Source organism: Phyllopteryx taeniolatus, chromosome 13, assembly GCF_024500385.1.
Source record: "Phyllopteryx taeniolatus isolate TA_2022b chromosome 13, UOR_Ptae_1.2, whole genome shotgun sequence".
In the NCBI taxonomy this organism is placed as follows: Eukaryota; Metazoa; Chordata; class Actinopteri; order Syngnathiformes; family Syngnathidae; genus Phyllopteryx; species Phyllopteryx taeniolatus.
The window spans coordinates 1250780-1273350 of record NC_084514.1 but is presented as its reverse complement, the minus strand read 5'-3'; the positions used below and the strand labels follow the sequence as shown (position 1 = coordinate 1273350).

Genomic DNA, 22571 nt, shown 5'->3' with positions numbered 1-22571 from the left:
TGACCTATATCGTTTGATTAAAAAAAAAAACATCTTTTTGAGAGGGGAGGTAAAAATAAACAACTGAAATAATGTGGTTGCACAAGTTTGCACGCCGTCTTATAACTGGGATGTGGCTGTGTTCACAAGTAACCAATCAAATTCAAGCTCCTGTTAGTTACCCTTTCACGTGCCCAAAAACCTCCAACACATCCATAGGGCCTTACGGAAACATAATTTGCTTCATTCACAGAAATGACTGAATGAAGAAGCTGCTTGTTGACGTACTTGCACTTCAACTGTACGTAGCTAGTGTGTCTCTGTGTGTGTGCGCATTTGTGTGCGTGCGTGTGTGTGTGTGTGTGTGAAAGTGAGAGCGAGACGACAGGATGTACCCCAAAAGATTCATGTTTGCCAGTTACTCATGACCATAAGATAGGGCTGTTGACACATGCACAGCCAAAACAACACACTCACCGCAAAGTGTTTTGTCAAGTTAGAAGTGGGATGACGTGTCTCCATTTGGCCAGACACAGACAACATTGCATGTTAACACTGTTGTTTTTTGTAGTCTGAAATGTCAACGTGGAATGACTGCGAGTCACGCCCCGCTGTATCCTCCGTTTTTGGCAGGCCTGTGAAGACTTTTGGTGCATTTCATGTCCCTTAAATGCAACGTTCCTAGCTCCTCGCTCCATTGAACATTGAACGCGACCCGGAAATTGTTGTCACACCGCCATATTAAGGACCGTCTCAAGTGTCTAAAACGCGGATGGCGGAGCGAGGATCGAGCATCGAGGAGCCTCCACAGGCTATCATAAAGTCCCACGGAAGGAGGATACGAAGGGTTTGGGATTGACCAATCACGATCGTCTTTGCATCTGCAAAGATGTGAAGAGTAACTAAGTTGATTATATTTGACTTTAACGTAATCCCACGTAATATATAAAGCATAAATGGGACATTTGTGTTGATAGTAAATTAGCCACGCAGCTAGTTCATTTGTGACACGTCAATGACGTGACCTCGTCTTTAGTAGACGTCTCAGTGAAATGACGTCATCAAGGAACGATTGTCATATTTCTCCCAAACATTCCAACGTCCTCCTGCATCGCTCCTCTGTCAATATCCTGGCTCCTCGATTGAATTTCTGGTGGGAGGAGCTAGCATGTAAACAGAGGAGCTAGGAGCTAGGAAGTTCCCAAAATAGAAATGAGATGCACCCTTTGTGTGTGGTCATGTGACTGCCTGGTGCCGTTTGTTTGGTGAAATGGAGTCAAATGGTAAAGGTATGTACTGTTCTAAAGCTGCTGTATGTTTGCCATTTGTCTTCGGTCCTGGGCTGATGGAGAATCAAGTGGTGATGTTCATCGTAACTGTGGAGCTTTATATAGCACAGAAAACTTCTTCAGTGCTTGGATTAGTATTGGCTGCACAAGCGGTGGTAAATGGATTTGTGGGGAAAAAAAACAAGTAACACCCAGTGAGCAAACAGTCCCATCCACCTTTGACATTACTGTGAACAGAAAAAAAAAAGAATCCAAATTTTGAAGGTGCAAATGTTCCAAAAATCTAGACATTTTTTTTTTTTTGTATTCAATCAACCAAAATTAGTACAAAGAAAAGTTTTTCATACTGTGCTAAAAAGTGATGTTACATTTTCTTAATGAAGTTTGCAAGTGAGCTATAACCTATCCCAGCTGACTTTGAGCGAGAAGTGGGGTGCACCCTGGATTGGTCGCCAGTCAATTGCAGAGCATGTTTGGACAAACAGCTATACATAGACACTCACATTTACACTTAATTAACCTAACATGCATGTTTTTGGGATCTACCCGGCGAAAACCCACTAAAGCACTTGGAGAACGTGCAAATTCCACACAGGAGGATCCGAATCGAGATTCCAACCTTAAAACCTTATGACTGTTGGGCAGACGTTCTGAGCACTACAGTCTACACTACTGCACTTCCCCAATTTTCTTTCAATCAAGTGCAAATGTGTTGGCAAATACAGGGCACCACTCTTGACTATTTTGATAAAGGATTGCTTAAAGTCTGTGAGTTAATGCTCAATAAGAAAATGGTGGACCTGATTTGGCGCTAACATCACTATTTACAAATGTGTTTAATGTTGCCAGATGCTAAACTGAATACGTTAATTCATGATATAATGATATAATTATATTGACAAGTTTTGTTTGCATGAAGGGAGAACCGGAGGAAAAACTGCTTGTTACTGTTGCTTTAATTCAACAAAACACACGCGTACACACACACACACACAAACCTTGTCACTAGTTGACCAGATCAATATGCACCACTTGCACAAAGGTACAATGGAGAACGTTCAGTCGCAGCCAGACCAAGGAGGAGAAAGTCCAGGGGAGCAAAAGATTTCCGAAGAGTTCCACACAAGTCGGCATTCAAGCTCTAAGAAATTTCAACAAGGTAGAGCTGACTTTGAAATTTTAGTATGCTGCACTTAATGAAATAACCATTAAGTCCACTTTGTCTATCACTGATTAAGAAAAGTCTCAAAATGTCGGAGGTTGAGAGATTTTCTTATGGAATGTTAACCCAGTAGAATATGATGGTGTTTTTACAGCGGTAGCTGGATCTTGGATTCCACAGCACAGGGTGACCGTTCTGGTTCTGGGCCTGCTCAATGGTGTACTGCTAATAGCTGCTGTTGTTCTTGCCATTTGCTGTGAGTAAAACAACATCTCGTGCAGCCACTTGCATCGGTTTGTGAGACAATGATGAGCCATCATCAGTTTGTGCCAAGTAAAGGCTCATGTCTTACTACTACAACAACAACGACTACTACTACTACTACTCTCAAATTCACAAACATTTTCATTTGATGACACTTTAGGAATCAATAAAACCCATCATTTTACATTAAAAAAAAGTACAAGCCTCATCCATCCATCCATCCATCCATTTTCTGGGCCGCCTATCCTCGCAAGGGTAGCATGAGCGCTGGAGCCTATCCCTGCTAGCATCGGGCAGGAGGCAGGGATACCGCCCGAACGGGTTGCCAGCCAATCGCACGGCACATACAAACAAACAACCGTTCGCACTCACATTCACACCTACGGGCAATTTAGAGTCTTCAATTAACCTACCGTGCATGTTTTTGGGATGTGGGAGGAAACCGGAGTGCCCGGAGAAAAGCCACGCAGGCACGGGGAGGACATGCAAACTCCACACAGGCGGGGCCGGGGATTGGACCCCGGTTCTCAGAACTGTGAGGCAGACGCTCTAACCAGACGTCCAACGTGCCGCTTGGTGTACAAGCATCACTATCATTTAAATGCATTTTTAGTACACATTCTGTTTTAGATCTCATTATGTTTGCCTAATGTGGTGGCGATTACCAAAATGAGGACATTAAAAACATGTAGGAACCAAAAGAGTGACCTTAGTAAGATTCAAAAGAATAAACAGTCAATCAAAATTGTATGTACTTTTCCTTTGAGGACCATGATCCACTACAATATGATTGAGGACAATGTGCTTTTTTTGAGCCTCAGGTGCCAGCGCCAACGAAGATCACCTTCTAACGCCTCATTCGGCTGTCTCGTCCCTCATCATCGAGCGTAATTATCTACGCAACCACAGCGACATCCTCAAAACGAAGCAGGATGCGGACGCAGGATTAGTCAGGGAACAGACGAGCCAAATTCAACTGAGGCTGCAGCTGAAAAATAAGCTGAGACTGGGTGACACCCTTCGAAGCCAAATTGAAATACTTCAAACAGAAAAGACTCATCTTGAGTCTACAAAAGCTACGATTGGTCAGTCTGAGATTATGCTTGAGTAAAAAAATCTTTTTGTTATGAATTCATCATCAACCTGGGATCTATCTGTTGTTGCAACAGAGCAAAACTGTGATAGATGTCCATCAGGATGGACCCTTCTTAAATCAACCTGCTATTATTTTTCCCTACCTGAGCCCAACGCCAAAAAGAACTGGCCAGACAGCCGAGACGACTGCTTTCTTCGAGGCGGAGACCTACTAGTGATCGAGAACTTGCAGGAACAGGTACAAAAAAAAAAAAAGAGATCATTTTGATTTTATTTTACAATGTCATTTATATGTTTGTGTATGACGGTTTGATTTAGGACAAGGACGTCAGTCATTTTTACACAACTGACTTGTTTTTATTTTTCTCATACTAATTTGAATTCCGGCGGCACGGTGGACGACTGGTTAGAGCGTCTGCCGCACCGCACGGAGAAGAAATCCACACACATACATTCTGCAGGCATGCAAGGGAAATGTATCAGTCATGGGACATGCAAATTTGACTGAAGTTAGGGGCAGGGGGGCTACTGTGCCTTGCTCAAAGGCACCTCAGCAGTAGTCAAGATGCAGAGGTACATCTCTACAAAAACTATAGTTGTTGAACTGTAGTTGCTGTTTCCTTTTACTGCAGTAAGACTGCCTAAAAGTTCTTTGAGCCACTCGTGATACGACAAAGATCATGCTCACGTTTGAGTTCATTTGATTGATTACATTGATTCTTAATACTGAGAGACGGGTCATCGTCATCTAAGTTCGCTCCACATGAAAGAGCCTAAATATTAGAAACAGCTCTTAGTTTGTCCAAGTACGATAACGCTGTCCAACTCTGACATTAACAGTAAATATACAATAAATAGTCAATTAAAAATGACTCTTACGTAATTTTAAGGATCTTTAGGTCTTAATGAGCCGCTTTAGTCAACTGATGAACAACAACAACAAAAAAAGGCCACAACTTGAAATACAAACATTTTATCGTTTTAAAATTGAACCAATTCGAATCGATTTCATACAATTACACTTATACAGTTCGGTTCAACTCTGCTTTTCTTTCTTCCAGGTGCTTATAAGTGAAAACATTCCAAAAGCGACGTCCAGTTCAGGTTTGTGGTGGCAGAATGGTTTCTGGATGGGCCTACGTAACAATGATTCACGGGGAACATGGATGTGGATTAACAACACAACTGCGATCCAAACAGGGTGCGCACCACCTCACTGACTTACAGTAGACCTCGAATGCTTTTATTCCATTTCTCATAATGACTGACTTCATGATTTACTCAAGGTACTGGAGGAATAACCAACCCAGCACCACTGGACTTCAGAGTGGAGACTGTGCAGCGTTTTTTTACTTTAGTGACACTATAAAAACATGGTACAATGGAAATTGCCAGGATCACTTGTACAACTGGATATGCGAGATGGTGGCGAGGCCCGCTGAGTAAAGTGAAGTGAACTTGCAAATCATGCTCGTGCAAAATGTCCCAATAAACATGAGCACGTTAAAGGCCCAAATACGATGCATGCGTCCATTTTTTCTTGCGCTTGCGCTCATTAGGGTCCTGACTCAAGGGTGGGTTGGAGCCTATCCCAGCTGATTTTGAGCAGGGGTCTAGTACACTCTGAAGCGGTCAGCAACCAATCCCATACAATCATTCACACTCAAAGAGGCCTCTACGGACAATTACCGAACACGCTCGGAGAAAACTCCACACGAGGCTTGAGTTATGATTTCAACTTGGGGCCTCTTGACTGTAAGGTCCAAATATGATGCAAACTTTGGTGATTTCATTCGATTGTTAACCATCAACATGAATTGTGGCGGAGTCATTTGGATCCAGTTAGAAGTCCACTTTCTCTGTGTCCCATGTCAATGTTTAACAAATGAACCTTTTCTGTTTGTAATGTTGCACACACACACGGGGCAATGTCCTCCCAAATACTCCCTTCGGACAGCTCTCACGAGAACAGTCAACATGGAGGAGAGCGCCTATAACAAACTGATGCATCCGGAGGACATGAGCGTGGACGAGCCGCCGTTCCGCTCGAGCCAGGAGAAACCACAAGGTATACTAATAGACGCAAAACATCTCCCAGTTTGGGCAGGTGTTCATTTCTGATGTAGTGATTTTATTGACACTGACTTGCTACTCAAAGGTTCTTTTACGCTTTCTTGGTGAAGTATCCTTGTCAATGGTGAGGCCTGCATCCACTTGGACCCCTCACAAAGTGCTTGAAATCACACTGGCTGTGCTTGCCGCTGTCCTACTAGCAGTGGATATTGGCCTGGGAGTCCATTGTGAGTCCCTATAAAGTTGTGATGCATTTATTAGATTGCAACAAGCTGGAAGTTACCCACTAAGGGAGAGTCAAGTCAAAACAGAGCAGTTGAAGGTAACTTCGCTTCGCTCTTTAAGTCGGAACTTGTCTAACTTCCGTATGTCAACTTATGTTATCATTTTCAAAGCTGTCCAAAGCTGTTGTCTCTTATCAACCCTGTTCAATTTACTCGGGGAGTTTTGACCAGATAAATAGCTTGGATTTCCATTGTCAGTAATACATTTTGTATTGTGTGTTTGACGACACCTTTTCCATGGCGACAGACAACAACCTCACAGATGAGTCTCGGGCCGTGATGAGCATCAGCCGCGAGGTGGCCGCGCTGAACGCGGCCTACGACGCTGCCTCGAAAAGACGAGCTGAAGCCGAAATGCATTTGGCACGAGAGAACAGACAGAATCAAGTGATCAAGTGGCAGCTGGAACACCAAACTAGAAGAAGCGGAGACTACAAACAGCAGGCTGACAAAATCCAAATGGACATAACGGTCTTAAAATCTCACATACCAATGATAAGTAAGAAATGTTTTGTTTTTAACATAGTGCACGGCTGCGCGCCACTCTGGTAGGTCATTGAACACAATTCCTCACCACCACCACAGCATTAATGCAATGCGTCTTTCCGCAGAGGAGGGCTGCAGACACTGTTTACCAGGATGGACTTTAATCAACTCGGCATGTTTCTTCCTTAGCTTCTCTGACACATTCTCTCGCAGGTCATGGCAGGAAGCCAGGGAGTACTGCAAAAAGCATGACAGTGACCTGGCTGTGGTAGACAGCTCAGAGAAGCAGGTGAGACAAAAGCTACAGCAGCTTTTATCCAATCAGTGCATCAAGGCAATGTTTGTTATTTCTGGTAGTAACAGAAATGTCATGTGCATTTCTAAATGCCGTCACCTATCAGCTGAGAATAAATCAGCTAATAGATCTTCATCAAGACCCATCAAGATCCGTATCCCAGAGCGGCTTCTGGATCGGCTTGCGGGATGTAGACAGTGAAGGAGTTTGGAGGTGGCTGGACGGAACAAGACTGAATGAAGGGTAACGCTTACTTGATATGTAGCCATTGTTACAGTGGTGACTGGTCAGGGCCAGCAAGGCCTACTCTGCTGGCCTAAAAGTTCGCAGAAATTTACCACCGAAATTAATGAACCAATTCCCAACATTCTATTGTCACCACTTTGGAGCGTTTCTCTTGGCTGCAGTGCTTGAAGTCGTAGATGTGGATATTGGATTTTTTTTTTGTCCAGTCAAGAGTTCAGCCTCTGAACAACAACTCTGTTTTATGTCTTACAGTTACTATAGGTGGTATATGTGCATTATAATTTTGGACTGCTATATATATATATATATATATGGAGAAGATGTATGGATATATGCTGTTATGTATCAATGAGTATTCCTTCAAGCAGTGATCAATGTTCTTTTGATCTGCCACAGCAATTCACACAATCTAAAGGTCAATCAATGTGTTCTCATAGGAATACAGTACAACTTTCAAGAATGCTTGGCTGTCCAAGTACTACCATAATGACCAACAGTAAAATACAATCGACTAGTAGGCCTAAGTGTTCATTAAAAAAAAAAAAAAAAAAACAACATGGGAGAGGTTTTATTCCGAATAGCTATTGTTAATTATTCGAAGCGACTGTAAGATTTTGTAGTTTTAACATTAAGCTTAGATAAAGTAATGTGTACTTAAAAACTGATTTCACTCAAATGTATTGCATATAAGGGAATTGTACATAAATGTTTACTCACAAACAATGCATGTAAATGTATGTATACTTCAAAGGTTAACACAACTCAACTGTAATTAAACAATAGAAAGCCTCATTCATCTCTAAAATCATTTCTGATTATAAAATGAAGAGTACGTAGCTCTTCTATAATGGTCTTTAATGCTGAACCATATGATCTGTCATTTGTTTCAGCTACTGGAACGATAGGGAGCCCAATAACGCGGGCGGTGAGGACTGTGTGGCCACCTACCCCAGAACCAACCCCTTTAAGGGTTGGAATGATGCCGCGTGCACCAGCTATCTCAAATGGATTTGTGAAATGTCAGCCACTTAGTGTCTTTATCAAGAATACAGAAAGTCAAGGATTGTTACAATTGATCTGATTCCTGAACAAACTACAAAATGTCTTTATAAACAATCAATCAAATATTTCTCTTTACCATGTTTGTACACTATGTTGCCAGTTGCCCGGAAATTACTTACTCACATATATTACAGTTATCCAGGTTATACACCAGCAGCTAGAGCCTCAGTTGCAAACCAAACTGTTACAAATATCTCTAAACATCATATACAGTACATAAATGAGGATTTACTGCAGAAAGCAGAGCCTGTGAGCAATAGCTGTGCTTTTGGTGACTCTTCGGTCATACGCTGTAATACAAATCAAACTTATTTCTCATACATTTGATGAAGAAATGTTTTGAAAATGTTAAAGCGGTGTTATTTAAACCACTCCAAGAGTTCACAGCGCTGCAAAATGCTGGCGAAGTTGCACCAGGACCTGCTGAGTGTCGACGTGCTCAGGGAAGGCGTCTTCAGACTTTTGGGCCGCCGTGTAGCTGGTCTGTAGATCTCCAATCTAGACACATAAAGAAAATATGAACAAATTAGTCAATTCATTCATTTTACAACTCAACTAAAGTGTCAAGTGGATATATAAATTACCTTTTCGGAGAGAATGGAGAGATTGTAGTGCGGCTCATACATGCGAGGGGACAATGTAGCAGCCGTCTGCAGGAAGGCTTTTGACTGGATCCGAAAGGATGGAAAAATTAGTTCAGCATCTTAATTGCAATAAAAAAAGGTTTTACTTAAGAAAGCTGTACGAGCTTCACCACATATGCCCTCAAATGCATGTGAAGCTATCGTAGATAGAGTGAGCTATAGAGAGAGAAGACTTTAGAAAAAATTGTCAGCGAGGATTTTTTGGAATTGGTCCAAAAACTATTTATTTACAGCAAATAATGTATCTTTGTTCATCTACCAGTATCTATGCCAGCTATGTATCGTGATAGGCAGAACAATTGAAACGCTCTAAAACTAAATGGTAGCGGGTACATTAACCTGTGTACTCACTTTTTTTTGACATTCCTGTTCGGTGTTGTGCTGGTAGATTGTTCTATTTCATGTAAAATATGTGCAGTAAGTACGGTTGAGTGGGTGGATCAGATCATATTGTTGTTATTTACATGCCTAAAGCCATCAAAATGCTTACTCTACATGATCATTTTGAGTGCTCACCCCTCCCTACTCATGCAATGGACGAGTCTATCTTCTCACTGCGCATGTGCAGACTTGATTCAGGAAGAGGGTAGCAAAATAAAGGCGGTGTGAGAAAAAGGAAGGTGTCAACCTTTTTCACGGTGACAGTGAATGTGTGTATGGGAGAGCCAGACGCTCTGCCCAACTGCTGTTAAGTGTCATCTGAGGAGGATGCAGCAGATATCAAATAACGAGTGACATGAGTGAGACTTTTCTTCACAAAAGATGTGAGTCTGAGAGCAATTGAAATGGTAAACGATAGGAAACATGGTCAATTACAGTAAAAGGGTTGAGATTATTCACTTGTTATATAATAATCCTCAAGAAAGACTTTAAGCACTGTGTAGCTCAGGAGATGTTTTTAATTGACGATAAACATGACTATTCTAAAGCTTTGCAGTGCACAGAGGGCCCCCAAATGACTAAATATGCCCCTGGTTGAGATTCAAGGCTTTACCTGTTCAACGCGACCTTTGCGCAGCTCCAGCACTGCAAGGTTATTGTACGCCTCAGCGTGGTCATTATTAAAAGCCAACGTCAGTTTAAAACACTGGTAAGCCAACGTCAGGTCTCCTATTCCCTGCAAACACAGAACATGTATACTTTGTGTTTACATTTTTGTCAGATGATGTAAGTTGTTAGGTAATGAGTACTAATGACAAATATCTATTTTTTTATTCGATCAACTAACCACAGCGACTTGTCCGACGTTGTACCACACATCGGCCTGCTCTTCATCGTCGGCCACCAGGGCCAGCGCTCTCTCGAAAGACGACAGTGTCATGTCGTACTGCTGCGCATAGAAGCAGCACAGGCCGAGGTTGTTGTATAGTTGGCAATTATACACCCCCATCTGGAGAAGCCGCCTGCAAAAACAAACACCTCTATCGTCATCGTCATGAAATGTGCACGAAACGATGCTGAGATGTTTTGTCCGACCTGTAGAAGCGCAGCGCTATCTCAGGTTGATCTGAGTAGAAATGATTGCTGCCTATACAAGCTATAGCCTCCACGTGTGTGTTGTCCTGCTTCAGGACGTCTTTGTAGTACTCTGTGGCTGACGCCATGTTGTTCATCTCCTGTGACAACAAGGTCACAGGACCGACAGTGATTACGGCTCAAGAATGTGAGTCGACCCTGGGTTAACGCTAATGATAATAATATCTATATTTGTAAGTGCCTTTCAAGGTCCTCAAGGACATTGCACCTCAATTGTGCATTAAAAACAGAATTGACAAGATAATAAAGGCTATACCTCATGAATGCGAGCGATTCCCGTCAGGAGGGTGACCTCGCCAGGAAAGTGGTCCAAGCCTTGCTTGAAGAGGTTGAGTGCTGTTATTGGTTGATCCAGGCGCTGATAGAGCTGATGGGGGAAAAAGTGCTCACACTCTGTACTTAAACAGAAATACAGATACTGTGGTAAAAGTAGAATTATTAAACTGCTTTACTTGGAAAGAAAAAAAAATACAAATTCTGAAATGTTTTTAAGTGAAACACAAAACAGTTTCCCCCTTCTATTAACTTGTAATGTGCTCATACTCAAGACGTCCAGGATGAGCAAAACAAAACAACATAATCAAAAATGCTAAATTAGCTAAAGATAACAACTGAAAAAGACACTTTACATGTACAGTATGTGTTTTTCTCAGATTAAATGGAGACATTTTGACATTTTTAGGCTGGCACAAGCCATGGCATTTTCCACAAACCATTCTTGTAACAGACAACAAGATTTCTCAAATAAGGCTATCAATGAGGATCTTGTTTCTCTGAAAATGTTGCATCATCATTGTTAATGGTCACTTGTTCCCATTGCTCCATGTCGCTCCTACCCCTGTTTTTTCTGCCCCAAGATCTCAATCAATCAATCAATCAAGATCTCAACTATGGTTGACTTTACTTCTCTCTATTTACGTCTTTTTTACATTGGAAATTGAAAAAAGTAACAAGCCTTTTACGTCAAAGTAAGGAGTGCAAAGTACAAGTACAGATACCTGAAAAATCTACTTAAGTACAGTACTCTGTTACTTCATACCACTGCTTATTAGTTTATTAGTTACTCTTGGCTGAGTGTTGCACACCATTCAATCGTTACCTTAGCAAGATAGAGGTATGTATCCACCATCTCTTGGTGGGTGAGAGCTGATCGAAACTGTTTTTCGGCCTCTCGATACAAACCGAGCCTGCAAAGAATGGACAAATTCAAATTTAGAGGAAAAAAAAGAAGATCAACTTTTAAAGCCATTGATCCATCCATTTTTCTTAACCGCTTATCCTCACTAGGGTCGCGGGTGTGCTGGCGCCTAGCTCTGCTGAGTGTGGGCAAGAGGCGGGGTACACCCTGAACTTGTTGCCAGCCAATCGCAGGGCACAAACAACCATTCACACTCACATTCATACCTACAGACAATTTAAAGTCTTCAATTGACCTACCTAGAAAAAAAAACACACAGGCATGGGGAGACGATGCAAACTCCACAGAGGGGAGGCCGGTTTTAAACACAGGACCTCAGAACTGTGAGGCGGACGTGCTAACCAGTCATCCACCGTGCCGCACTTTGAATGTCAGGTAGTAAAATTCAGAATTTCAGGACAATTTAGGGTGAAAATATAACTCTAAGGTAACACATTATAAACTGCACAAAAACAAAAAAACAAAAAAGAACGAGCAGCCTCAAAAAAGTGGCTAAGAACGTGAGCAGAAAAGTAAGTCAGTTAAATGAGGGATTTTTATGATGGCAAAATTTTGAAGGTGGAACAGATTATTCGTTCCAAGATATCTTATGAGAACAACTGCATCCAAATGCAAAATAAATTAGAGGTGGCCGGAACGGATTGTGTTCTGCTGTAGATGAGAAGAATGTGTCCTGTGCGTCAGTGTGTTCTGAGGCCACTCGCCTGTAGTAGCATTTTCCGAGCTGGACTTTCCACCACCAGTCTTTGAACTGAGCCTGCTCAGTTGCTTGAGCAGCCAAATCTAGCGCCTGTGAATGAACCAAAAAACTTAATGGAAAAAAAAAAGAAGACACTAGAACAATTTTGTTGCTGACCAGTTTCCCAGGTGCTAAAATTCACCACTTACGTTTTTTACATCATTTTCATGATGGAAGATGTACTCGAAGAGTGTCTGAGAAGGGAAATGATGGTAACTCAAACAATGCCACAACCCCCAAAAAGCCTTTCGGCAAAGGTGCAAAATATACGCCTCACCCTCGACAGATTGGGCTTTTGGGAATACTTTGACATATTTAGCCTTGACAGGTTTATAAATGGTCCCTCTGGATTGGTTAACATTGAAGCCTGAAGGAAACAGTGAAAAGCAAATATTACAGTGTGTAAAACCTGCCACCCTCCCATATATCACACGGGTCAGTCACATTAATGCACCGTTCCCAGACGAATGAATCGACCCGAGGCGCTGGTGACGGGCCGGGCCGTACTTGCGGTGCGTGGCGTTTTAATGGCCTGCTCCATCGTTCCAGGACGCCCTGACTGGGTGTTGGGCCTCACAAATCCTGTGATGGGACGTCCTGACTGAGTCATAGGCCTAGAAATTGGGGGAAATGCTTGATCTCACCCTAGTCATTCATACAAATTTAAATTCATGCTGCATTGTTTGTACCTGACCGCAGGTGTGGGACCACCCCCCTGACTTGTTCCAGGCAGTCTCAGAGAAGTTCCAGGGCCTAGAGGAGGGTTATGTTAGCGAAGAATAGTTCACTGTCAACACACAGGCACTGAAAAAGTCCATACGTACGTGCAACCTGAGCAATGGCGTTTTCATCCAGCAACATCTCAGAAATCCCTTCTTGATCAACCTCAATTTCGTCAATGTATACCATCTCAGTAAGAGCCCTTGTTTTCAGGCTCCATGCAGCCTAAGAGAAGAAAAACATCATATCATCAAATCATATGAATACCACTTAATACTCCTTCAACAAGCAATGAATGGACTGATGTTGAGATGATGATGATGATAAGAGAGAGACAGTTATTGTTACCTCAGAAATAGACAAGGAGGAGCCCTAAGAGAGCATGCAAGTAGGTGAAAAGAGGAGTGTTGAGGACAGACATGAAAAACCAGGGAGAGGAAAAGGAACAATAAAAAGGTGAAATGTGAACAATTTGATGGTGGGCACTGAGCAGTATTCGACACAATACAGCTGTGCTCATAGGTTTACACACCCTGGTAGAATTTGGAAGACGTGTTAACATTTTGAAAACAAAACAAGAGCGATGAGAGGGGAAAAAAACATTTATTCAACCACATTAAACTATAAGGCATTACAAAATAGCCCGAATAAAATATGAAGACAATTCCCGTTCAGCTATCACTCATTTTACATCATAAAAACATAAAAAGAATATCGCCAATAGTTCACAAATCCTGCCAGGGTATGTAAACCTAAGAGCACAACTGTATGTCGACGAATAGGAATTAGTCGCATTTGCTTCAAATGGACTGCGGACCCAAGCTAGCCCGCTAACTGCAGCACATTACCTGGTCATACGGGCTGTCTTGTAATATTTTGGAACAAATTTCTGAGCACTGTTGTAACTTCCGCCTCCTGAAGTAACTCCACGCCAGAAACAAAGGATCCATCGTCACCTCCATTGCTTCGGTCTGTCCGGGCCCAAAATTAGCAAAGAAGCAAGAGGATTATTTATGGCGGATTCAAAGCTTCCTTTGTTGCTATGCGACGACAGATGAGGGCGGGTCTCAATGACTGACGCAACTTCCTGTAAAGAATGTTGTTTCTTTTTTTTTAAACAAAACTCAATTGAAAATATTCACTTTACAGTTACACAGTCAATAGCCATTAATGCATAAAGTAATACCACAGAGGAGTCGGGGATTTTAGATAATAATTTAAAAACACGTTAAAAGTGGAACATAAAATAACAGTTTGAACTGATTTTTTGTTAGTTAAATATTGTATTCCTGTACTGCTTTGCTTCCTTCTCAAAAAAAAAAAGAAAAAAAGAAGAGGTTTTGAATGACTAAATTTGGATTTGTGGAAATTTCACAAGCATCATGATTAGGCTACATTTATAACAAACATTTATTTAGTTTTGTTGCTATCATTATTGAAGAAACCGAACAGTACATTTTCCCACTGAAGAGTGAAGTCAGAGTCAATATTATCTATATAAACCGTGATACATCTTTCCATAATTTGTTAGTATAGGGACATAGCCAGAATAGGTGTATTAGTGTTTCAGGGGGTTTCTTTCACAGAATGAACAACCAACACAAATGTCTTTCTTTCAGTTAAGAAGGTATGTAAGAATGTTTGGCAGGATAGAAATTTCCCTTTATTTGTCAGAAGATATTTGTATGTAAGAATCCAGATGCTTATCCTGGTGTAAATTATTAACAAAACCAGATCAGTAAGCTCCAGCATTTAGGGTTATAGTCATGTCATTTTAAAACAAGGAAAGTATATAACAATTTCTACTTCTCACGGATGCAACTCGACAGACCTTGCCAATTGAAGTTGCCTTAGCGCCTCTCACCGCCTCTCTGGAGTTTCCCAGAGTGGAAGAGAGTCCAACCCCTCTCACGAGGACTGGTACTAGAGCCCAAGCTACGTGTGGAGGTGAGCCTGACTATGCCTAGTTGGAACTTTGTCAACGTCGCACACCAGCTTGGGCTCCTTCCTTGTCAGAAAGGTGACATGTCACGATTCTAGAGCTAGCTTCTGTTGCCGGTAGAGGTGGGTCTCGCCGTCTAAATCCCCAATCGCTATTAACATTGACAGTAACAAATGACTAGCAAATCACAATCGAATCGTTACAGCTTGTACTATTCTGAAATATAGACATGCAATTGTTCTCCTGGAAGCTGTCACCTAATCATGGTAGAGGGGTTTGTGTGTCTCAATGATCCTAGGAGCTAAGTTGTCTGGGGCTTCATGCCCCTGGTAGGGTCACCCATGGCAAACAGGTCCTAGGTGAGGGACCAGACAAAGCACGGCTCCAAAAAACCCAATGGAGAAAGAAACAAATGGATCTAGGCCTACCTTGGCTGGCCCCTCTGGAGCCAGACCTGAAGGTGGGGCTCGAAGGCGAGTGCCTGGTGGTCGGGCCTGCACCCATGGGACCTGGCCGGGCACAGCCCCTAAAGGGTAACGTGGGTCCCCCTTCCCATGGGCTCACCACCTGTGGGAGGGGCCATAGGGGTCGGGTGTAGTGCGAGCTGGGCGGTGGCCGAAGGCAGGGACCTTGACGATCCGATTCCCGGCGACAGAAGCTGGCAAATTAAAAAAAAAATCACATTTTATTATTTGAAAACTATCTATACTATACTATATCTATCTACTATTTCTTTTTGCTTATCTCTTTAAAAGAAAATGAAGATGAAGAAAAGGGCAACTTGCTATTATTGTGATGATGACGACAATCATCATGGGAGCTGGAGACAAATTCGCGTCTTTTAAATTTTTTTTTTTTATCTGTGGGGGGGCGCCTGGCTCCTTAGTTTTCATTTGTTGTGTTCACAAGAGTGAGGCAATCTTTCACCGTGCTACATCACATTCTGATGATTGAAATTGTAGTTTGACAGTTAATTTTCTAAGCCCTTGTGATGATCTGAAGTAGTGGCCGTTTTTATGTACGTGAGTAAATTGTAAACACTAATATGAGTTGTGTATGCGTGCAATTAGCTTTAGTCGGTCCTTTCCTCCAATTGTTTTTCCAATCTCGTGAACGATTGACAGACTCTGATTGGACAACAGGCCTGTCGGTTATCTACGTAGGCGGAGCTTGTGGAATAACAGCGCAGCTCCATCTTTGTTGGAAGGATTTGACAGGAGCTTTGACCTGAGTGGAGGAAACTGGACCGCGACCTGGAGCTGAACAAGTATGAGCCCACTGCAACTCAGCTTCCTAAACTGCTTCTCGAATAGCGAAAGAGTGGTTTCAAGCAGGCTGAATGACTATTAGTTCCAAAAATGCCACATTTCTACGCTCGCCCCGGACTGATGAAAACGCCGGGGAACTGATGGGAGCCACGGGCTTAAATTAAGTCCTCATCGGCGAATGCCGTTGTTTGACATTTCCTACGCGACAGAGACCGTGAGACACGCGGAAGTGCCGACATGGCTGACAGGACTGCTCCCAACTGCCACCTGAGACTGGAGTGGGTGTACGGATACCGGGGGCACCAGTGCCGCAACAACCTCTACTACACCGCCGCCAAGGAGATCGTCTACTTCGTGGCCGGCGTGGGAGTGGTGTACAACACCCGAGAGCACAAGCAGAAATTCTACCTGGGCCACAACGATGACATCATCAGGTACAGTGCGTGGAATAAAAGAGTTGCTTTTCGAGCGTCACCTTGTGTAATGGCATATGTTGGAGTCCCGATGTGGGGACTGCAAGGTGAACTCGGTAACATGCATGTGAGTGGGTAGGGTGGGGTGACGACAGTGTTTTTGCTCAAGGACACTTCAGCACAGCGTCCTCCGCAATCATCTGTCGCCCCCCTTCTAGATCCTTCTGTCGGGTATAGTTGGATCCATACTGTTCAATAAAGCCATCATTCTCCAGCGCTGAATCGTTAAGCGAGGAAAATGCACGTGAGTTGAATCATTTCAAATGTTTTATCAATGGATAATATTTGGTTTGCAATGGGAATGTTTTCATTTAATTGTCAAGCAGACAAAGTTGACATAAATCGATATGAGCATAACACGAATATTTTTAGAATCCATTTTCCCATTGATTAATCGAATAATCAAAAGTCTTTTTCAATAAAGTATATTGCAAAATCTTTATTATTTTGTTTCTTTAGTATTGTTTAATGATTAAGAGAAACCAATTAAGCAATATCATACGTGAGAGAGCGACGTTTTACTCACCAGCCTTTTTGAAACTGAGCTTCATCTTGGGTAGGCTACTGATGAATGTGAAGGGCTACTAGTTTGATATACACTTCTGCGGGTGCTTCAGGTTCAACTAGATGTCAATTACAGCAGGGGCGAGTTTAGTTTGAGTGCTTTGGCTGTGCTGAGCCCATGACCTAAATTTGAAAAGTACCCTTCTGAAATTTGGAAAAAGACCATTTAGACCTTGAAAAAGACCATTTGGTGGACGAGCCAAAATAGGGCTAGCCTTGTCTAACAGCCTAACAGATGACAATTATAATAATAATTATTGTTATTACTATTAATATATTGTATTATTTAATTATTAATAAGAATGTTAATATTAATATAATAATACAATATATTTATTACTGTTATTAATATGTATTTCGTTAATGATGATGATGATAATATGAAGACTATACGCCAGCACGCTGTACCAGCCCGGCTAACCGACGTGCTTACGTAGCGGCCATGTTGGGAAGGTCGATGTTCCCTTCAAAGGCAATGCATGGACGTTGAAAGTAGGTCATAACTTGCTCATTTCTCAAGCGATTGTTTTTTCTCACGAGGTTTACTTTTTTGTCATTGCCAAAGCATGTGCTATTACCACATTTTTTCTATAAAACAAAACAAAAATTCTTTTTTTCCCCCAAATTAATTTGAGGACGAATTCATAGGGTGGGCTAAGGCATGTTTTGGGTGGGCTTAAGCCATAATTCATAATGCTAAATTTTTTACAAACCATTTTGAATCTTGAGGGACACTTCTGACATGGTTGAATTAAGCACTGTGGCACCAGGAAAACCTCTACTGCTGCTTTGTTTTTACTACAGGTCGGCGATATTGCCCTACTGAAGTTGATTTTCCTGTTGAATTCTTACTCCACGAACGTAATATTAATCAGAGTACCGTGTTTTGACTAGTGCTGGCACATGCCCAAAAAACTTTGGAGTTTAGTTGCCCTTTATTGGCGTGCTTAATGCAGGGCTGGGAACTTATGGTCGTAGGCAGTACATGGGCCGTGAGAACATTTGATCCGGCCTGCAATGCAATTCTGAAAAGGTCAAAGCAAGTGAAGATAAAGCTGTGACCAGCGTTGTACAAAACATCATACCTTGTCTTTCATGGCGAATCCTCGAGATGATCATCAAAATTGGACGCCATGCACCGCACACATGAGACCGCATAGGCCAATAAGCTCGTCAATTTATTGTTGTCCATCTGTCCAGGATACCTGCTTCGGATTCATTTCAGTAATCTTTTTGTCAATTCCCTAGTTGGAGTTTGTCAAAGTTGGAGTCCTGGAATTCGCCTGAAATGGCTGCTTCAAACCAAAATGTCCTACTCATGAGCATTTTTTTGTGCTGTAATTATTGATACTGCATATCCACCAAATTTCATGTCTGTTGGTGAAACTTGTTTTAGGAGCAAATATTTTGCAACTGTCCACGAGGCTCTACTGAGTGAGTTTTTGGGGGTCGTGTTCGGGACCCCTGAAATACATGCAGTCTTACTATGGTGTGTGTGTGTCTATATATATATATATATATATATATATATATATATATATATATATATATATAAATGCATGCTTGCAAAAATGGGTGAGTTTTCCGTCATGTTTTGGTCCTCAAAATGGCGATTTGTTTGTCAGAAAATAATAATAATCAGCGATTCAAATAAATCCATCGGAGGAGCTATTGTAAAAAGCTAAAAAACCTTTTTCCCATAAATGTCATACTATATATATTTAATAACAATAAACGTTCAGTCATTGCATCATAATATTTTCATACATTTAGTATGACCCTTGAAGGACTTTTGAAGAATTTAAATGGCCCTGTGAGGAAAACGGTTGACTTGCACTCGTCACACAGGAGAAGTCTGTGTGCATTGTGAAAGCTCCTCAAACATTGAGGCACCTGTTTTTTGATCAAATGAAGACAATGCTGCATCATCCCACTGATGATGGTCACAGCTTTCCCAGCATGCCGCACAATAATAACATGTCCAACGCTCCAGTGCTTGTGCTGACATGTGCGTGTGTTGGCCTGGAGATACTAGACTTATATACTGTACTGTGTCGTTGCTCAGCTGGGCTCCTGCTCCATTATTCATTGGACTATAGCGATACCAAACACTCGCTGCCTTGTCGATGAAGCAAGTCACACGGGTGTCAACTGACTGAAACGTGTGAATTTGCAGTAGCGGGGAGGCAAAGGGCAAACATGTTGGATTGGGAAAACAAAAGTTGTACCCGAGTTTGACAGCGTTCCTTTTCTTCATCCGTGTAACAGCTGATATCAAGTGTAATTCCATTTGAATCAGTGGAAAAACTAAAAGACCCCGAAAAGTGATTTCAGAGATTTCGTTCTAAATATATTACACAATTATGAAGATATGTGCTGAAAACGTGCAAAGACTGACAACTATGTCGTACTCAATTGTGGAGCTATAGTATTCAACTGTTTTTCACCCTTTTACTTTACCTCTATTTATTTATTTATTTTACTTTATTTTATTTATTGTTTTTGTGGGCCGTGACCAAAATGGTGCTTTGTGACACACTTTGCCTCGGGCACGAGTTCCCCCTCCCCCGCTATATAAGAACTTACGTGAGTTACTTAATTATACTTACTTGGCCCATTTCTACCACTACAGCGTGCAGCTAGCTAGCTATTCTTACACTCCGAAAATGCAACAATTTACAAAACAGCTCGGGGTTGTTATTTAAATTCCAAGTGTTCAGGCTTAATAATGTGTGCTGCCGTGTTTAATAAACGGTTGTTTTTCCCCTGAAGTGTCTCTTTTATGTGAAACCACACATTGACACAACACTCGTGAGCTAGCTGGTGGCTAGCGCCTCTCTTCGTGGCATGGAAAGACCTTTGACGACCCGGTGGAGTATATTCCAGCCTCTATCTTTAAACAGATATCTTTTTCACGACTCTTACGTGTAGGAAAGATGCTCGAAGTAGTGGTATTTGATTGACATTTGATAGCTGAGCGGGATGTGGTTTCAGCGTATTCAGCGTACATGCCCACGGTGTTTGAGAGTGGCAACAATGGCTTGATTTTTCATGATTTCAAAGTCTAATTTTCTATACTTGGTGGTTTAATTTAAAAAAAATATTATTCTTTTAAATTTGGTGGGCCTGAGTTGTGTCAAATTTACATTTTCACATTACAGGGGCGTTCAGCTATATTAGTGGTGGGATTTTTTCTTGAGCCCATCTGATTTAATGTCAGCATTTTTCTATTCTCTTGATTGATTGGAGCAAAACGTATTACAGCCAAGCCTGACTAGCATAACATGTCTATCTTCACCAGTTTTGCCACAGTTACCTTGAAAAAGTAACGTACTTGAACTTAAAAGTAACTTGGTTACTTTGATTACTTGATTTCAAAAGTAACTTAGAAAAAAAGTAACTTTGTAGTTACTTGTGGCAGGAATATCACTTATCCACAGTACAAAAAAGCATTATCTTAACCGTACCCATTACTTGGTCATCTACGCCACACAAGTTACAAAATAATGTCATCAACATGAACCAATAACTTAAATATTAGTGTAGTTGAAGCCACATGAAGTAAGCAACTTAGTGCAGACTTGACATGACAACACAATTCAGTAAGTTCCTAAACGTAAACAAGTACACCACTCTCAGTACACTGCCGATTGCGGTCCACGAAAGCAACTGTGTGTGTGCGTGCGTGTACGTAAACGTGAAAGTGAGTGACACACACACACACACACACATTTTCTCCCGCCACAGTAATTTTGATGCAAAGAGCGAGGAAAACATTTTTCTTACGACGTGACATCAACCGTACAGCGCGTTCAACCAGCTCACGGACGAAGTTGAGAGTTCTCACTTTTCATTGTAGATATTATTTAAGCTAAGTATTGTAAGTCGCTCAGTGAGTCAGTCCTTATTCTTCACACAGAAACACATTTGAAAATTGGTATATCTGGTATGTATTTTATTTGTTAGGTAAATCTGGATTTTGAACTGCTCCATATGATGGTACTTTTAGGAGGTGGATTGAGTCGGGTAAATCCCCACTCAAAGCCCAGGTACCAAATACACCACCCGCACTGATTTTATTACTGCTCTAATATCCTCGACTGGTGTTTTTAGAGGAGTTCACCCTAAGATGCAAAGTCAAGCGTTTCTCCTTCAGTCTTTTGTTCATTGCTCTTCTAATTGTCTCCGGATCAGTGAGTTTTCCCCTCCTGGTTTTAACTCCGACTTTTACATGCACTGTAAAATATCTTTCCATCTGAAGGAATGTTTAATTGCTAGGAAAGTAGGCAGATTTGTATTGGTGAGCTCTTCCTAGGGTGTACTAATGTTTGATGCAGTTGGAAAAAAGAACCAATTAGTAAAAGGTGCTTTGGCACTGTGTGCTTATAGAGTTTGTGCAGTTGCTGCAATTCGGCGCAGTCCAGCCTTGCATACTTGCAGTCCTTTAAGAAAGTATGCTACCAGAAATACAGCATTTTAACAGTCTCAGATTTTGATGTGTCCTAATGGCATTCACAATTCATAAGGTATAGCCCATTTTGTGCCAAGTACCTCCATTTTTGAAGGGCTTAAAAGTATTTGGATAGTTTACTTCATTGTAACTATTACAGTATATGTTAAATCCATGAATGAAAAGTATTTGCAGTCAGTGACTACCAGAAGTGTGGAGCCCATGGACCTCTTCGAATTCGGAGTTTCCTCCCTGGAGGTTTAGCAGACCTTCACACCAACCATCCTAACTTGCTGTGTGCTTGTGGGTCTTGCTGTTTTCAAACGGTGTCTATTAGGTAGCGAAATGCAAGTATATTGCTGACATCAGGTCACTGACTTGGCCATTTGTCTACATTCAAAAAGTCTTTCACAGTGTGGGGTCATTAGGGGAATTGTAGTGAAGCTTACCATCAGTTTTGTAGCGTTTCACTGATTGTGAGTAGAGCGTGTATACAGCATACAATTCATGTTGTTACTCCTGTCAGCAGGCACATCAATGATATTGATAAACACCAGTGAGCCCTTTTCGTTTGCAGCCATCGTCCATGCCTCTTCCCCAAGTTTGACATGTACCTCTTAATGCGTTGTATCATGAACTTTTTTTATTTATTTTTTTATTTTTAACATTTGTATAATAAAACAGTTATTATAAGTACACCTGTGTGTGTGTGTGTGAGAGAGAGGAGGGAGGCGGGCAAAACAAACGAGCATACTAACAAAAACAAGGAAGTAAAAACGTATTGGTTCCTAACCCTTTAATC

The 22571-nt window shown here is 41.6% G+C and overlaps 4 protein-coding genes across 10 annotated transcripts in view; 3 read left to right on the top strand and 1 right to left on the bottom strand.

Annotated features, from left to right (window-relative positions):
- Positions 1-2271: 2271 nt before the first annotated feature.
- On the top strand, positions 2272-5310 carry LOC133488019 (C-type lectin domain family 12 member B-like). The gene is made up of 6 exons (XM_061795410.1): positions 2272-2427; positions 2585-2686; positions 3516-3779; positions 3864-4027; positions 4851-4990; positions 5076-5310. The coding sequence occupies exons 1-6, from the start codon at positions 2292-2294 to the stop codon at positions 5233-5235; spliced, it is 966 nt and encodes a 321-aa protein (XP_061651394.1). The 5' UTR covers positions 2272-2291; the 3' UTR covers positions 5236-5310.
- A 287-nt stretch (positions 5311-5597) lies between these two features.
- On the top strand, positions 5598-8298 carry LOC133488018 (CD209 antigen-like protein E). Of its 2 annotated transcripts, none has more exons than XM_061795409.1 (6): positions 5598-5857; positions 5948-6089; positions 6394-6645; positions 6758-6921; positions 7034-7170; positions 8064-8298. In XM_061795409.1, the coding sequence occupies exons 2-6, from the start codon at positions 5984-5986 to the stop codon at positions 8203-8205; spliced, it is 801 nt and encodes a 266-aa protein (XP_061651393.1). In that variant the 5' UTR covers positions 5598-5857; positions 5948-5983; the 3' UTR covers positions 8206-8298. The 2 variants fall into 2 exon arrangements, with proteins under 2 accessions (XP_061651393.1, XP_061651392.1); XM_061795408.1 differs by having other exon boundaries at positions 5601-5857; positions 5973-6089.
- Positions 8250-17348, bottom strand: ttc8 (tetratricopeptide repeat domain 8). 4 transcript variants are annotated; one of them, XM_061795403.1, is made up of 17 exons: positions 17282-17348; positions 15443-15672; positions 13921-14043; positions 13421-13444; positions 13177-13297; positions 13042-13105; positions 12807-12966; positions 12630-12719; positions 12502-12546; positions 12318-12403; positions 11515-11602; positions 10672-10782; positions 10356-10495; positions 10108-10282; positions 9874-9996; positions 8820-8903; positions 8250-8733 (listed from the first exon to the last, which is right to left on the bottom strand). In XM_061795403.1, exons 3-17 carry the CDS (start codon positions 14032-14034, stop codon positions 8617-8619), a joined length of 1542 nt encoding a protein of 513 aa, XP_061651387.1. In that variant the 5' UTR covers positions 14035-14043; positions 15443-15672; positions 17282-17348; the 3' UTR covers positions 8250-8616. The 4 variants fall into 4 exon arrangements, with proteins under 4 accessions (XP_061651387.1, XP_061651388.1, XP_061651390.1 ...); XM_061795404.1 differs by lacking the exons at positions 13421-13444; positions 15443-15672; positions 17282-17348 and having other exon boundaries at positions 13921-14126; XM_061795406.1 differs by lacking the exons at positions 13177-13297; positions 13421-13444; positions 13921-14043; positions 15443-15672; positions 17282-17348 and having other exon boundaries at positions 12860-12966; positions 13042-13059.
- eml5 (EMAP like 5) overlaps positions 16196-22571 on the top strand; it is a 47183-nt gene continuing 40807 nt past the window's right edge. For 2 of the 3 annotated variants that reach the window (XM_061795401.1, XM_061795400.1), the window contains exon 1: positions 16197-16716. In XM_061795401.1, coding sequence (XP_061651385.1) covers positions 16520-16716 — 197 coding nt within the window. In that variant the 5' untranslated portion in view covers positions 16197-16519. Of the gene's footprint in view, positions 16717-22571 lie in introns of all 3 variants that reach the window. The other variant, XM_061795402.1, reaches the window with a different exon arrangement.

What these genes read in the sequence shown, in the direction of transcription:
- LOC133488019 (XM_061795410.1), top strand. Translation starts at nt 2,292, where the DNA reads ATGCACCACTTGCACAAAGGTACAATGGAGAACGTTCAGTCGCAGCCA. An exon ending in TCGAGAACTTGCAGGAACAG is followed by an intron (nt 4,028 to 4,850) that starts GTACAAAAAAAA and finishes TCTTTCTTCCAG; the next exon opens with GTGCTTATAAGTGAAAACAT. An exon ending in ACAACTGCGATCCAAACAGG is followed by an intron (nt 4,991 to 5,075) that starts GTGCGCACCACC and finishes GATTTACTCAAG; the next exon opens with GTACTGGAGGAATAACCAAC.
- LOC133488018 (XM_061795408.1), top strand. Translation starts at nt 5,602, where the DNA reads ATGAATTGTGGCGGAGTCATTTGGATCCAGTTAGAAGTCCACTTTCTC. An exon ending in TATTGGCCTGGGAGTCCATT is followed by an intron (nt 6,090 to 6,393) that starts GTGAGTCCCTAT and finishes CCATGGCGACAG; the next exon opens with ACAACAACCTCACAGATGAG. An exon ending in TAGACAGCTCAGAGAAGCAG is followed by an intron (nt 6,922 to 7,033) that starts GTGAGACAAAAG and finishes GTCACCTATCAG; the next exon opens with CTGAGAATAAATCAGCTAAT.
- ttc8 (XM_061795403.1), bottom strand. Translation starts at nt 14,034, where the DNA reads ATGGAGGTGACGATGGATCCTTTGTTTCTGGCGTGGAGTTACTTCAGG. An exon ending in GAATCGCTCGCATTCATGAG is followed by an intron (nt 10,496 to 10,671) that starts GTATAGCCTTTA and finishes TTGTTGTCACAG; the next exon opens with GAGATGAACAACATGGCGTC. An exon ending in GCAAAGGTCGCGTTGAACAG is followed by an intron (nt 8,904 to 9,873) that starts GTAAAGCCTTGA and finishes TTTCGGATCCAG; the next exon opens with TCAAAAGCCTTCCTGCAGAC.